General features: G+C 40.9%; 1 protein-coding gene across 1 annotated transcript in view; it reads left to right on the top strand.

The window, feature by feature from the left end:
- Positions 1-8,538, top strand: part of LOC117945770 (furin-like protease kpc-1) — a 209,638-nt gene extending 201,100 nt beyond the window's left edge. Inside the window, 3 exon segments of the mRNA XM_034873469.1 lie at positions 1,120-1,289; positions 6,353-6,430; positions 7,171-8,538. Of these exon segments, the coding sequence (XP_034729360.1) occupies positions 1,120-1,289; positions 6,353-6,430; positions 7,171-7,338 (416 nt within the window). The 3' untranslated portion in view covers positions 7,339-8,538.
- Positions 8,539-15,000: the final 6,462 nt, after the last annotated feature.

Here is a 15,000-nt window from a genome sequence, read left to right as displayed (position 1 = left end):
TACCGTTCATTGATTGTAAATTACAATTTACACTCTGTTTTTGTTAGTAGGAATAGCCTGAAATACACACACACGTTTGGGATTTATTCATGCATCTATTTTGGACCAGCACCCTGAAAGGTTGGGGGGGGGGGGGGGGGGGGGGGGGGTGTAGTGCCTTGCTCAAGAGCACTTGGCAGTGCCCAGGAGATAATGTGTCATCTCTCCAGCTACCAATTCACACTCTTTACTTTGGTCCATATTGGGACTTGAACCAGCAACCCTCTGGGTCCCAACCCAACTCTCTATGACCTGAGCTACTGCCAATCTGTTTTTTAATCAAAATCACAATGTACAATGTAGAAAGGCTGATGAAAATGGCATACATTTTATTTGATAATGTTGGAAATGTTTTATTTCAGAACAGACTGTTTCTCTATTTATTTAATTTTGAATTTTAAAGACATAATGCAATGCAATGAATTGGAAACACATTATTACTAAAGATGTAGTGTATTGTTGACATGATTTGTCTGTAAAGCGATGGATTTACATTGTAAATGTCCTGAAATACATGTCCATATACCATGCCATAACCATAACCTTCTGATTGAAAGACCACAGTTGGTCTGTCAAAATACCAACAGATTCCACTTTTTTTGTATTTAGTCATAAGACTTTCTTACTAGAACACTACATGAGCATCTGATACAGCTGTAGAGTTGACAGTGAGAATATCAGTGACATAAAACTACAACAAATAAAACAGGATTGCATGTTGCATTGTTTTCCTGTCAATCCCACATGTGTCCACCAGCCGATTAAAAAACAAACAAAAAAACTACCATATAGAGGCTAAATTACTGAATGTATATGCATTGAACAGCTTCTTCTGATCATAAATAGTGTAAAACTGCTAACAAATTCAAGAATTTTACATCAAGAAAAGGGACCCTGAAAGACTTGTGTCTGTTCTTTTGTTTAAAATGTTTTATTACACCAGCCTAGTAAATGAATTTGGCAATATTTCAAACATTTATGCAAAATTGACTTGACATTTGGATGGAAACGTAGCTATTGAGGCAAACGGTGCTTTAACAGGAGTTCAATGCTTTCTTTCTTCTTCTAATTTTGCTTCAGAGGGACCCCTGCAGAGCATTGTGTCCATGGGCTCGCGTCACCCCGTCCCTCACAGGGGGGAGTACCACAGGGACCGTTACCAACCCCTGGACCTGATTCAATGGGTCTACCAAATGGAGAGAGCCAGGAAGGTGCAGGCTGCTGATATCACTGTGCCAGCCAGACACAAGGTATAGTACTGTACACAGAGCAGGAACACACGTTTCACACATATCACACAGTGTGATTTACTGTTCCAATAAATCACTGGTGCCGCCTAATTTCCTATGGATTTCAATTTCCCCCTGGACATATCTGCATTGATCATTTCCAGGTGTAAGGATGTGCCAGGCGTCGCTCACTGTGACACTGAAGAATGGCTTGCAGATCTCTGCCGTGTGTGTGTGTGTGTGTGTGTGTGTGTGTTGGGGGTACGACGGTGGGATTTTTGTGCAAATGCAGCCTTTTTGTTCTCCGCTGTCGTCACCGCCGAGTCTTTAGGATACAAATTCGTGAGTCTGAGTAATAAGATCTGAAGATGTCAGAATCAAACAGACAGAGACAGCTGAATGGGGGACTTGAGATATTGTTATTCTGATCATATCTGCTCGTACACTGAGTCTAGGCCTGATTATGAGGAACAATCAAATATCATTCTGGCTTCACCAACAGTTGTTACTGCAGAAGCGAGCAGGGTAGAACTCCCCTTTGAAATAAGAGGACATTTTGTGGTCTACTGAATCACCTGTGAGCACAGAGTCTGAACGGAAACAAATGTAATTCCCTTTCAGACTGATAATGCATCCTCTCACAAGCATTAAAGCCTTCTATCTGTGTCCTTTACACTGCATTATGAGGCCAATTACAGCTCTGACAAAAGTGTCCCGGCTGGACAACAGGTAACTCTGTTTGTGTGCATGTTGCTGCCTGACATGTCCTTGCAGGGGGACACGGCCCCCGGGCTTGTAGATGACTTTTGAGCCGGTCTTAGGCGGCAACGACGAGGCCTGACAACGTCTTTACCCCGACTTCCTCCCCTAGAGGCAGATCTGAATGGATCGGGGAGGCAAGGAGGAGAAATAAATTGGAGAAAGGATAAATCGATGCTCGGCGGAGAGGCAAACAGACCTTCCAACCCCCGGACCAGACACACACACAAGTACCTACGGAGTGGCTTTTTCTCCTTGGGCTGTATTGGATTGGTATGCAGAGCCGAGAAGAGAGGCGCTCAGAAAAAGACTTGGCCTACAAATGATGTCCTTTGTTTGATCCACTAGGTTGGGGGGAGGGGGAGGGGGGGGGCTGGATGGATGAGGAGGGTCGTCCCACAGAGCCGGTGGAAGGGCTGGGAAACAAACATCTCTGGATGCTAGCCTTTCTCCCTCTCTCTCTCTCTCTCTCTCTCTCTCTCTCTCTCTCTCCCTCCCTCTGTCTCTCCCTCTCTCTCTGCCTCACTAACAGCTTCTCATCTAAAGGAGGAGAATGAGATCAGCTCCAGGAAAAGCTGGCTGTCATCTGTTTCCGTTGACGTCTTAGAGGACAGAAAGGATAGATGTAGATGTGTGTGCATTCCTTTGCTTAAACATATTCTTAATCTACCAATCTGAAGGCTATTTCCAGTGAAGTAACACTTGAATGTTGTTTTGATCGTAATATCTAATAACTGTGCTTGCTAATTAATTGCTGACATTAACACGGTGACGTTAATCAAACAAATCAGACAAGCAGATTTGTTATCTTATCATAACCCAAAATGACACAAATGAGACAGGAGGTTTTAGCATCATGCAACAACATTTTCATATTCTAATCTTAAATCTCTGTGAGGCTCACGTAATGGTGTTACCAGTCGGGTTCACCAAACTCCCATAACTGCACAGACTCACTTGTTTCCACTTCATCCTGTTCTTGGGGTTCATGTACTTGAGGTGTGATCATTATAATCAGTACTGTATAGGCTGCCACTTCCAAGAAGTTCAATTTATAAAAATGTCACGCAAGAGTAAAAGAGAAACACTACAGAGCTTGAAGCCCTGTTGTTGAAAATCAACTAAAAAGAAACAAATGAAGTTGTGACAGTAGTAGTGGTAAGGCATGGTAAAATATAGGGGAAGATGTCTGCAGCTGTCACGGCTGTGTCATGGCAGAGCGGTAACAGAAGGACAGTAATGAAGAAAGAATGGTCTGACATAAAGTTAGATGCCAAAAAACGTCTTGTTTAAGCAAATTGATTCATGACTTTAATGGGAGACAGTCAGGGGGATGTGACAGTGAAGGATGAATGAGATAGTATCCTCCATTATAGGGGATGTTGCCTGCATAAAGACCCTGAGGTTCTTTCTACTGAATTAAGTCTTATATGTACATATATATATATATATAAATATATATTCACATTTGAACATGTTGTATTCATAAAATAAGTTACATAAATTACGGACAAGCTTTATAATCATACATTACTTTATTACATTACTATGCATTAGAGGTGGGAATCACCAGATGACATCATCACAATACGATATTATTGCGATTTTAACCATAATGCAATATACAGTGATATTTTGCAATAAATAACCTTTTTTCAATTTCTTTATTTTAAATTAACAGTGACAATTATTAACAAAACACTGAAATGTGAATACGTTGCAGTGCCAACGACAATATATAACACCTTTTTGCCAACTCCAGATTTTTCCCAATTTCAAATGATGTCTCCAAAAGGAAACCTTGTCAATCTATCTATCTATCTATCTATCTATCTGTTTTAGCTAAAAAGATAAATTTCTCTGTTTGTACATATTACTTCAATTTTATTGCTGCAAAATGGGACAAATTGACCAACACATATATAATAAAAGATTGATACTTGGCGCATGTGTGTCGTTACATTTTTGCCACTGAAAATATCGCGATACTATACGGTATTGATTTTTTTCCCCACCCCTAGAATAATATACACAACTCTATATCTCAACAACTATTAGATGGATTGTCATGAATATTTGTACAAGCATTCACATTCCACGCATGATTTTGGTGATCCCCTAACTTTTTGTCTAGCACCACCAACACGTCAAATATGTCACTTCTCCTCGAAAGACTTTAATAAGTTGGGTCATAAAATGCTAACTCTAAACACCTTTTTCTAGTTTCTAGCCTGTCATTCAATTACTATTACTTACTTCAGCAAAGTTAATATGCATTAAGACCAATATCGCATTTCATGTTGGGCAAAATTCCAAACGTGTGCAAATGTACTTTAATTGAATGTATTTTAATAGAAACATAGCTAGCAAGGCAGTGACATGCTACGCTCAGTAGTTCTGATGTAGTCAATTGTAACTGTATTTTGTGTTTAGTGTAATTACAAAATGCTATGTCATGCTAAACAAACATAGCTGCTAAACAGAATGTTAGCACTGTCATTGTGAGGATGTTAGCATACGGAAGTTAGCATTTAGCTCAAGGCACAGCTGCTAGCATGGCTGCTAGCATGGCTGTAGACTCTTTGTTTTCAATTTGGTTTTAAGTTGATTTTTGAAGCGTATTTAGACTGCAAACTCATTTACACAAGTGAAACAAGTGTTAAGGATGCTATCAAATCAGAACCTCAACCCAAAATCCAATTACTTATGCTTAGCTTTTTGCTCCATCACTGCTCACCGTGTCCAGACGCCGCCATGCTAGTTTTATTGCTCCTATTTGGGAGACGTACCCTGTTCAGCTCTTTACCAACAACAGCATACAATGCCATGTATTTTAGCTCGGGAGCTCTCTTTTCGCTCCATGTCTTTTTATAGTTTTGCAGTTCATACTGCACTCCCCGCTGTGCTACTGTTTTCATGAATGCTGTGAGAAATAATTGAAAGTGCCGCGCACGGTGCCGTCTGTTGCAGCGCTCCCACTTCCTCATGCTTTGTAAATACTGTATCACTGAAGCCCCCGCTGGAAACTGCTCGCTCGGGAATCCTCAAAACTCGGAGACATCAACACTCGCTGAAAACTTGAGCCAAAATCAAATCGTAACCAAAGTCTGAAACGTCGCTCCGGTGGACAGATAAAGTTTTTGATCGATTTCAAGTTCATCTTTTTGTCCTTGTCATTTTTCCTTGAGAAAACAGGGTTGAATCACATTTCCTCTGTCGTTTTTCCACTCATGAGGAGCAGGCGCGGGGGGGGGGGGTCAAAGGACTCACTTCCCCTGCTGCAAGTGATGCTGGTGTGAAGTGCAACAGATGGAGGACTTAACAAGAGCAAATAATGTATCACAACAACTATAAATAAATCCTGATCTTTGAGAGTCAGATTAAAGGGTCACTTTACAGATTTTACACAATAAGGTGCCGCTTATTAGTCATAGTAGTATTACTCAGCCTGAGCAAACGGATTTTTGAATCAAAAAGAAAAACATCCCATGATAATGTCATACGGTTTGGGGTTGCCAATTTTTAATAGAAAGGCTACATATGCATAAAGTTTGAAAGGAGCGGGTGTTTCACAGAAAGAAGGTTGAAGGAAAAGATTATTTTCGTTGCATTATGGGAAATGTAGTAGCTTGCGTCTGTGGAGCTTGTTCAAAACTAGCAACTAAATGTCGGCCTCTTATCTTGTGTGTCGCCAAGCTTAATAAAATAAATGCTGGAGTAATGCTTAAATGTAATAACTTTAACGGATCCTGAAATAACCTTTTGTAGTTTTGTTTGTAGTTTTTGAGAGATGATCCTATGGAAAGTCCCCCATGCCAATCTCTAGGTATGGTGAAGGGTATGTGATGATGGGGGGGGTATTTTAATTCCCAAGGCCAAGGGAACTTTATCAGGATGCATAGTATCCTGATCCATGAAATAAGTGGCCTTTAATAATAAAAAATGTGCCTGCCTCTATGGGAATTTAACATAGGGGGGTGTATACTAATGCCCCCTGTATTTTAATAAAGAGCATTTATTTATTTACAATACGTTATTCATTCACAAAGAAAATTGTCTTTAAAAAGTTGGATTTTTCTAAGTTTTTTTAATTAAGGCATTAGGATCAATTTCCAAAAGATGTTTTTTTATTCTTCTTTTTAATCAACTATAGCATGGGTGTGTTAACTTTCTCAAGCCACTGTAGATAGCAATTGTAAGTCACTTTGCAAAATGACATGTGACGTAATCCCGGGTTCTATGAAATCTATATTTATACTATAATAGCTCCATACTACTCTACCATTTATTTGTCTTTCACACTTAATATTTATTCGATCACCCAGATGTTGAAGATTCCTGGAGACCTAATGTTGGCTAAGCAGACCCTCAACAAGCCCCTAAAGTCCAGTATGGCTTTCCAGGTAAGCTGCAGCACCACTCAAGTCCAGATACTGCAGCCAAGAAAAATGAATGCGTTTTTACATCCACAACTGTTTATGTGAATATTGGCAGGAAGTTCATTTAAATCAACTGTTGGTGGCGCTCATTTTCTTAAACCACTGCCGAGAAAGAGGGCGCAACCAAGTGACGTAGCAAAAGTGATAGCAATATTTCCCCCCGTTAAGTCCGAATTGCCCAGTGGGAAAAAATGATTTTTGCATTATTTCAACTTTATTTTATTTATATGCTGCCTTTCCACTGAGATTTTGTCTATGCACAACATTTTTTTTCTAAATTGATTAATTGACATGAAATTGTTTTTATCCTAAATGATTAGATAGAGCAAATCAAACTTAAGGAACCTTTCAGCCTGTCAGTTTTTTCAAGCAAAAATCTAAAATGTTGACAATTCCCTAGTTGCAGCTTCTCAACTGGGAGGATTTGCTGTGTTTCTTTGACTTATGTGATAGCTGAGTTAGGTTCGAGATTGTTGGTTGGTGTACAAAACAAGGATCATCACAGACACCATGTTGGGCTTTAGGAAATGATCCCAGACATTTTATATTATTTTCTGACATTTTATAGGCCAAAGGATTAGGAAAAATTGGGGAAATGACACAATCAGCTGGTTTTTTAAAGGTATAGTTTCAGCCCTAGTATGCTTCTACATGCCCTGTATGTAACATTTTATTATTCACACTCGTAATACTGTATCCAACAGTTACACCAGACAGAAGTTGGACAGCAGTCCTCCACGGGGTCAGGACCCTCTGCCGTGAAGGAGCTTCATGGGACAAAGACCATCAGGGATAATGTGGACGGAGACAACAGGTCTCAGATTCTCCAGGATGTCCAGGGTCTTCAGGTCCAGCAGGAGGAGAGCGTGTGAGCCGGAAGGCACAGGGCAGCAGGCAAGGAACTGAAGAAACAAACCACAGTTAAAAAAAGACTGTTATTTCCCACAGCGCAGCAAGCCAATTGATCCTGAATCAATTCCACGTACAGTACTACGACTGTGTGGCCTCAGTGTCGGCGCTCATTATTTATTTGGATTCCTAGCTTGGCTCTAAACTTAATCCCTCTCCACAGAAACAAACTCAAACATACACATCTCTCCCCTCAGAAGCGGGTCTCTACACTCATCTTCCCCCTCTTTGCTTTTCGGATGTTGCAAAGGTTGGTGAAAGATGTGTTTGTCTTTTTCCACTTCGTTGAAGGGTGAATTCGGCTCAGCGCAATAAGAAATGGATTACCCATTCATTAAAGGGGCTGTGTCACTCCTCATTGAGTTGGACAAATAGCAAATTAATTTCTAGCCGCCTAATTTCTCTCTGTTCTCCGCTGAATATCCGATACCGTCGAATTACTGATCACAGCCACGCAAACTCCCCCAACTTTTTAGCAATTCATTAAAAATGTGCCGCGGCGGAGAGATGCCACAGAGGGAATTCTGTCTCTTATTTCTGCATGCTTCACCACAACGCTGTGTAGAAACAGAAATCAACTCAAGGGTTTAATTGAAATTAGGATATTAAAAACACCAGAAACTTGCAGATACTGTTCGGGGTGGGGTGGGGGGTTACTTTGTTGCCATTTCAAAATCAGCTAGAAACTTTTAACCATCCCCTAATGAAACAAAGATGTCAGTTTTTCCAAGTCAAGTGCAGGTCTGTAGGTAAAGTAGCAGTAGTGTATTGACAGGGCGGTATTGATGTTTCAATTAGAGCAGCGTTACATAGTGCCACAGCATGGTAACACGGCGCGTCTCCTGCCATCTGCTATGCCTCCACGTCTGACGAACGAGGCACGTGGGGCTAATCGAGCCGCACATGAGCAATGGGACCGCGAGATCTATCACACACACACACACACACACCTATCCTATACGCACGTCCTTATGCAGAAAAACGGGGGGAAATGACGAGGGAGAGCTCCTCAGCCCTGCTGCTTAAACAGCCTTCGGAAAGCCTCCCTTCACATGTGCCACAGGAGCAGCCAGCAGGTTATTTCCCTGACAAGGAAACCAGCAAACACGCCAGATGCATTAAAATTCTTCAAAAGCTCATCTGACGGGGATAAACAAAAAAAAGGGGACAGCTTCTGCCAGCTTTTCTCGTGCTGGGACGGTCTGAAATAACAGTGTGCATTATGCCTGGCGTTATTGCCTGCCAACCCACACGAATCAAAGACCTCATTGTGTGGATTACCTCGTTAATCTGTTGATGCCATTGAGTAGTATTGCAGGTGTTAATGTGCCAGATTCTCTCTCTCTCTCTCTCTCTCTCTCTCTCTCTCTCTCTCTCTTCTCTTCTCTTCTCTTCTCTTATTTGGGAGGTGTAGCGTTAGGTTGGTAATCTGCTTTAAATGCTTTCTGGGGAATGAGACACGCTGAAACGCCGCCAAGAGAACTCTGCTATTTTAAAGAGCTTTCTCTTAATACAGCACACAGGGGCCTGACTGACTGACTGACTGACTGACTGACTGACTGACTGACTGACTGACTGAGGCTGCTGCGCCGAAGCCACGGGGAAGAGCTAGCGAGCTACACGCCACTTGTTGAAATATACGACCGTGTGAATAATGAAAGAGGAAGAGGGAAGCGATATTGCTAGAGCAGTCCCACAATGACATCCATCACAGCGATGCCTCGTCGCTCTTCTTCCTCTGTTTCCTTTTGCAAAAAAAAAAAAACGCCAAAGTCGTGTCTTTTTGGAGGAACTAACCAAAGCTCTGAGCTGATTTTAGAGGTGAACTCCTAAGCCAAAAGAGAGAGAGAGAGAGAGAGCTAAAGAGACAGAGAGAGAGAAAGACAGAGGGAAAGGGACAGAAAGAGAGGTAATCCTCCCTTTTTTCTGCTCCCCAGGGTGGTCTCTTCATCCAGGGCCTCAAAGAGGGACCGAATACACCTCCCCGCTACAATGGAGGGGACCCACAGGGGCTATTGCTATCTGTGTGTGTATGTGTGTGTAAGTGTGTGTGTGTGTGTGTGTGTGTGTGGGTGCAGCTTTAAGCAGGCCTTTGAGTGGCCTAATTGCATTGGAATACAGCAGTCTGAGAGCTGGCTCAGATCACGGCGGGCTGCTCGAGGGGTTAGCGCCCGCACCTCGACAGCCACACTCAGCAAAAGAGCCCCGGCACAATGCACACAATTAATGCTCTCCCTCTCGTTAACTCGCTCCCCACTTTTTGTCCTCTTCTACTTTTCTCTCATTCTCCCTCCTTCTCACCCCCTATATCTTAGCCTCTCTCCTCTCTTGTCCCCCCCCCCTCCCGACCCAGTATGTAGTCACTCACCCACTGTATTAATCCTCCCATACAGACTGTCAATCTCCCTCCCTTTGATGCACGCAGCAATTACAGTAAGGCTGAAAATGCGTGGGTCGGCTCTCGTTATGTAAGACTTGAGCAGAGCACGCACGAGAATTATTGATATCTGAACGGCTTATTGGAAATAAAACAACAAAATCTCTGTTATTCCACAGCAGCGTGAAGTGAAGTATTAAATATGTTATGTTTCATATGTCTTGTATGTATATATTCTGCACTCTAACTACTTTGTTATAACCCAGGATATCTTTAATTTTGAGGATACCATCTTGTAGATGAAAGGAGTATTGGTTTGGTCTTTTGATTTTTTAATTTTTTGTATCTGAGTGAGGCAAAGTTGTGGTAGATGCAAAAAAATAAAAAATAATAAAAACATCCAGTTAGTAATAACTGTTCCCTAAAGATGCGACTGTAATAAACCAATAATGCTCTGACAGGGACTATTTTGTGTCTTGGAAGCACTAAACGCTAAATTGTTAAACATCTTATTGTACCTCATTGGATTATATCTCCTATTGTAATAGTGCAGATATCATAACAATATTTAATAGAGCAAATACCTATCCATTTAGTTTATTAGAGAGGAAACAATTAGTTGATTGACAGAATTTATCTGCACCAATTTTAATATTTAAGTCATTGTTTAGGTCTAAGATTCTGGTTGATGTATGATATGACGTGTCATTTTTTGGGGGGACTGAGCATTTTAAAGAGCCCCTCCAGACATGTTTTAGAATAAAAATACTGCTCTTGGAATAATAAGTGGTGTCCCATATGTTTTCTTTCCAAACACAAAAAACATTGAATTACCTCGTTAAGAAATCTCAAAATTACATCTAGTCTTTCTCCATCCAAAAGCTAAAAAATATATGCCAATTTTTTTATTTGTAAGCTTTACCAAGAGAATTAGACACTTCACTGAAAAGTCTGCTCTCACTGTCAATCAGGGCTGTTGAGTCCAAGACAAGTCCAAGACCAAGACTAGTCAAGTCCAAGACAAGACCGAGTCCACAGAGGTTGGAGTCTAAGACAAGACCGACAAGGTCTTGTGCATGACAGTATCAAAACAATCCTTTTGGGTTTCACTTTCCCTTCAATATTATTATCAACATAATAGAGACACCTGGACTCGGTCGAGACCAAAAGCCCAAAAGCCATATCTGGCAAGACCAGTGGCCGAGACCGAGACAAGCCCAAGTCCAAATACTAGCGATTGGGAGACAAGTCCGAGACCATAAAAAAAACGGTCTTGAGTCCGGATTCAAGTCCAAAACTGGACTCGAGTACTAGAGCCCTGGTGTCAATGTTTCAGAGGATTCGTGTTATTACATCACTTTTGCATAAATTGCGTACCTGGACCGTGATTGGCTTCAAACTAGTTGTGATGTCACAAAATTCCGCTCCAACATCTAGGTGTTAAACTGAGATTCAAGCTACAGGAGCTATGTATATTATGTTTGGTTATGGTTCACAGTTTTCACCTTTAACATAACGTAGGACGCCATGGGGGTTGGTCTGACAATAATCAGTCTTTCTATACACCTGTGCACCTGCATGGCGGGGGCTAGAGAGAAGGGGTGGCATTGGGTTTTGGGGCTTTTGGGTCTCTGTTGACCCCAGACCGAAGTTTTATGGCAGTTTTCATCATGCAGCATTTTTCCTGCATTGTGATTTAGTTTCTTGGGGTCTTTTTTGTAAAAATTGATGTTTTTTCCCTTTTTTCAACACTTTTGACGCTTTTTTGAAAGTTTGCCACTTTTTTGGACGTTTTCAACGCTTTGTAAGTAACTTATTAACTTTAGTTTTACCGTTATTTATGGAATTTAAGATCAATAAAACTCATTTATTGGAAATTACACCTAATGTTTGAGTTAGAAAAGCAGAATTAGGAATTATAGAGACTAAAATTAAAGGAATGGATGTTGATGGATAATCACAGACTGGAATATGTCAACTTTTACTCAATACTATTTCAAAAACACTTCAATTTTTTTCCAAATGCTATAAAATGGAATAAGACACCCTAAAATGGATGAAAATAGAGATGTGTACTCGCCAAAGAGCGTTGTGTGGCATTAATTATGTTATTTTTGGGAATTAAAAAGAACATTGACAAAGAAAAACAGCTTGATTTGACCCAAAGACAACATGAGGGTTCATGTTTTGTTTTTTTCCACTTTCAAATGGACAATAAATCTTTAAAAGTATATCTCAGAGTGGATGTGAATTATTCTAACGGCACATCATACAGGCCATTGTTCCCCGAGTCTTATGACGGTTGCAAAGAAGTCGCTACACAACATGAGTTCAGAGAAACTTTGAGATAAAAACGAGCCAAATAACAATAAGTGAAACACATTTTCGACTGGAGGGGGACTTTAAAGGGGGTCATCTCGGGTTCTGGGAAATATTGCCTGGCAATGTTTGCAGATTTTATGATTAATTTGGTCATTTTGCAAGGCTTTTTGTATAGCACCCCATAACAAATGGACTATATTTCTGTTTCAGGGTTGAGAACATAAGTTAGTCTATCTTTGTACCACAGTAGACAGTGGACAGTTCCTTATATGAGTTCATTTAGTATGATAGCAGCCTCTTTACCACTTGTTCGGACTCAACTGTCCCTGTCTTTAAATGGGGCTCATTGGACTGTGTGTGTGCAACAATCGATAAATTAAAAAAAATACATCATATCCAACCAGCCCCTCCTTTTGATTTTCTTTATTACACGAGCCGTGTCTTAATAAAATCTAATTATTTCCGCTCGCAGGATGCTTTCTGGTGAGAAATTGGCAGAGGGATGTGAGCTGATGTATGGGGGGACTGTCGCCTAATTAAAGCGTTAGAAATTGAATCCTTACAGCACACGGGTCATATAATTATCCTACTGTTAATTTAACGCTTACATTCTCGGGCTGTTCGTTTTTATTCCCTTAAATGTAGTTTGGCCGCGACCGTCGGTGCTCAGCGCTGTGTTTTTACTGTACGAGAGGAGCCGCGTGGCCCCTAACATTGGCCCCTCTGAGTGATTGAATAACTGAGGACCCTGCAGTCCAAATAACACGGCTCGCATCATTTATGCATTGTTAAGCCATGTAATTGAAACGAGCCATAGTTTGCATATTACACCATTAAAATAATGTGCTTTGCGTTTCTCCCAACACGACTAGTTAAGCCTGTGTGGCGATGTGGTAATTCCTTGAATTACAGCCTAATTACCGCAATGTTCTTTTGATTTGGCCGATTTCAATGTTACGCCACAATAATGTTCAATATTACCAGAATGAATTACCGAGCCGTGCCTGGAAACTTTTCCTCGTATGACTTAAATCCTGGCGGCTTGTTGTTCCATCAGTGCAGCTGGATTCACATCCATAAAGGATTATTAGCCTATGAAATGAGATCCATTAAAGGCCCAATCCGTAAGACTTAATTGGAGAGCTTGAGTTATATACATGGATAATAAGCATTTCAGCATCTCAGCTGATCATCATAGGCTGGGTTTACATCACTGCTTACAGATATGTTTTTAATGCACACATGAAACATTGCAGAAGACACGCGCGTTAATAAGAAGTCATGAATATTTCCAATCTTATATTTAAAATGTTACACTTTGGTTGCAAGTTGGGCCTTCATATCCTATGCTTCATGTTTCATATCCTATGCTATCCTATGTTTGATATACACTTTTTTGCCCCTATGTTGCAAGATGGTTACATTTGATATTTGCTTCATGTTTAATAGTAACCTCAGAGATAAAGAGTGTCTATTTTAGCCAGTTAAGCAGCATCAATGCAAAATAAAAGTTGAAGAACAACTTAAATCAGTGTCATCAAAATCCATTTCAGGTCCCATAAAGCAGGGCTAGACCACATTTTGTAATTAGCACATGCCCTTTGTTGTGTGTTCCTGTATCTCACACACACCTCCGTCTGTACACACGCCATGTGTCCTCGTGTGAACCTTCCGAATAAATTAACACGGGTAACAATGATTTGCGGGTATGCGTATTCAGCGTAGACTTTTTCTGTTTATTACTGCACAGTTTGAATATTTTTGGGTGAAAATATTTCTTTGATAATTGCTTTTCTCATTGCCTTTTAATTTTACTGCTAGGTCCAAGTTATTTAATAAAAAAATGTAATTAGAGTTTGAGTCATTTGCATAGTAGAAGTTATAAATTGTCTCCATTGATTTATAGGTTTAATTTGTGGCCAGTATGTTACACTTTATTTCTGGTGGATTGAATTGTTTATAGGGCCATACAACAACCAAAAGTGCTTTTTAATTGCATCTATACAGTAGGAATTATTAATACCTTCTAGTATTCAAAATTAAGGGACTGTAACAGAAGTTAGCAAGTTGAAATATACTTCTGCCAAGCAACATTTTGGAAGTTTGGTTTGAAATTTCTTTTTTTTCCCACCCAGTTTGCTTTATCTCACTGCAGTGTGAGGACAGACATAATCTCTCTCATCTTTTTCACTTCTTCTAGTCCTTTCTCTCTCTCTCTCTCGCTCTCTCTCTCTCTGGGCCCTGTGCTCTTTACCCCTCCCTCCTTTATCCCTGCAAAGGCTTTGTCACCACAGCAGAGAGCCTCTCTAAATAGAAGCCTTTAGATAGTCTAGGAACATGGAGGGTGTGTGTGTGTGTGTGTGTGTGTGTGTGTGTGTGTGTGGGGGGGGGGGGGGGGGGGGGTGGCAGCAGTGACGCGACTGCTGTTGTTTCATTTACCTCTCCCTATGGCAACCAGCAGCGGTCGGCCAGGAATGTCCCCTCTCTGGACAAAGTCCTGGTCCCTGAAGCTGACACTTGGGGGACGACAGCTGGGACGGGATGGAAAACTGCCCTCCCTTGCCCCGGGACCCGAGGCCTGAGTCTGGACTGAATCCTGCTCTTCACTTAGGTCTAGTCTCACTTTACTGGGTGATGAGCAGCCAGAGGAGCTTTTCACACACTATTACCTCTAAAATAGTTGTAAAGAGCTGAGAGTAACTTTGAAATCTCTTTTGGGGGACGTGAAGAATCCTTTAAAGGCTTTTAATACAGTTCCACATGTTCTAAGGAGCCCACATGGATCCTTTACAGTCCTGTAAACAGCCATTCATGCTTCCAATACAATTTGGGGACCATATGAATGGTGTGTTTCAATGTTTAAGTCATTCAAGCTATATATAGAACCTAAACTTCAGTCCAATGACCCTCCTATCCTGAGTGTAGC

The sequence above is a fragment of the Etheostoma cragini genome, chromosome 6 (genome assembly GCF_013103735.1).
Source record: "Etheostoma cragini isolate CJK2018 chromosome 6, CSU_Ecrag_1.0, whole genome shotgun sequence".
Classification (NCBI taxonomy): domain Eukaryota; kingdom Metazoa; phylum Chordata; class Actinopteri; order Perciformes; family Percidae; genus Etheostoma; species Etheostoma cragini.
The sequence above is the reverse complement of the archived record's forward strand: the minus strand, read 5'-3'. Positions and strand labels throughout refer to the sequence as shown.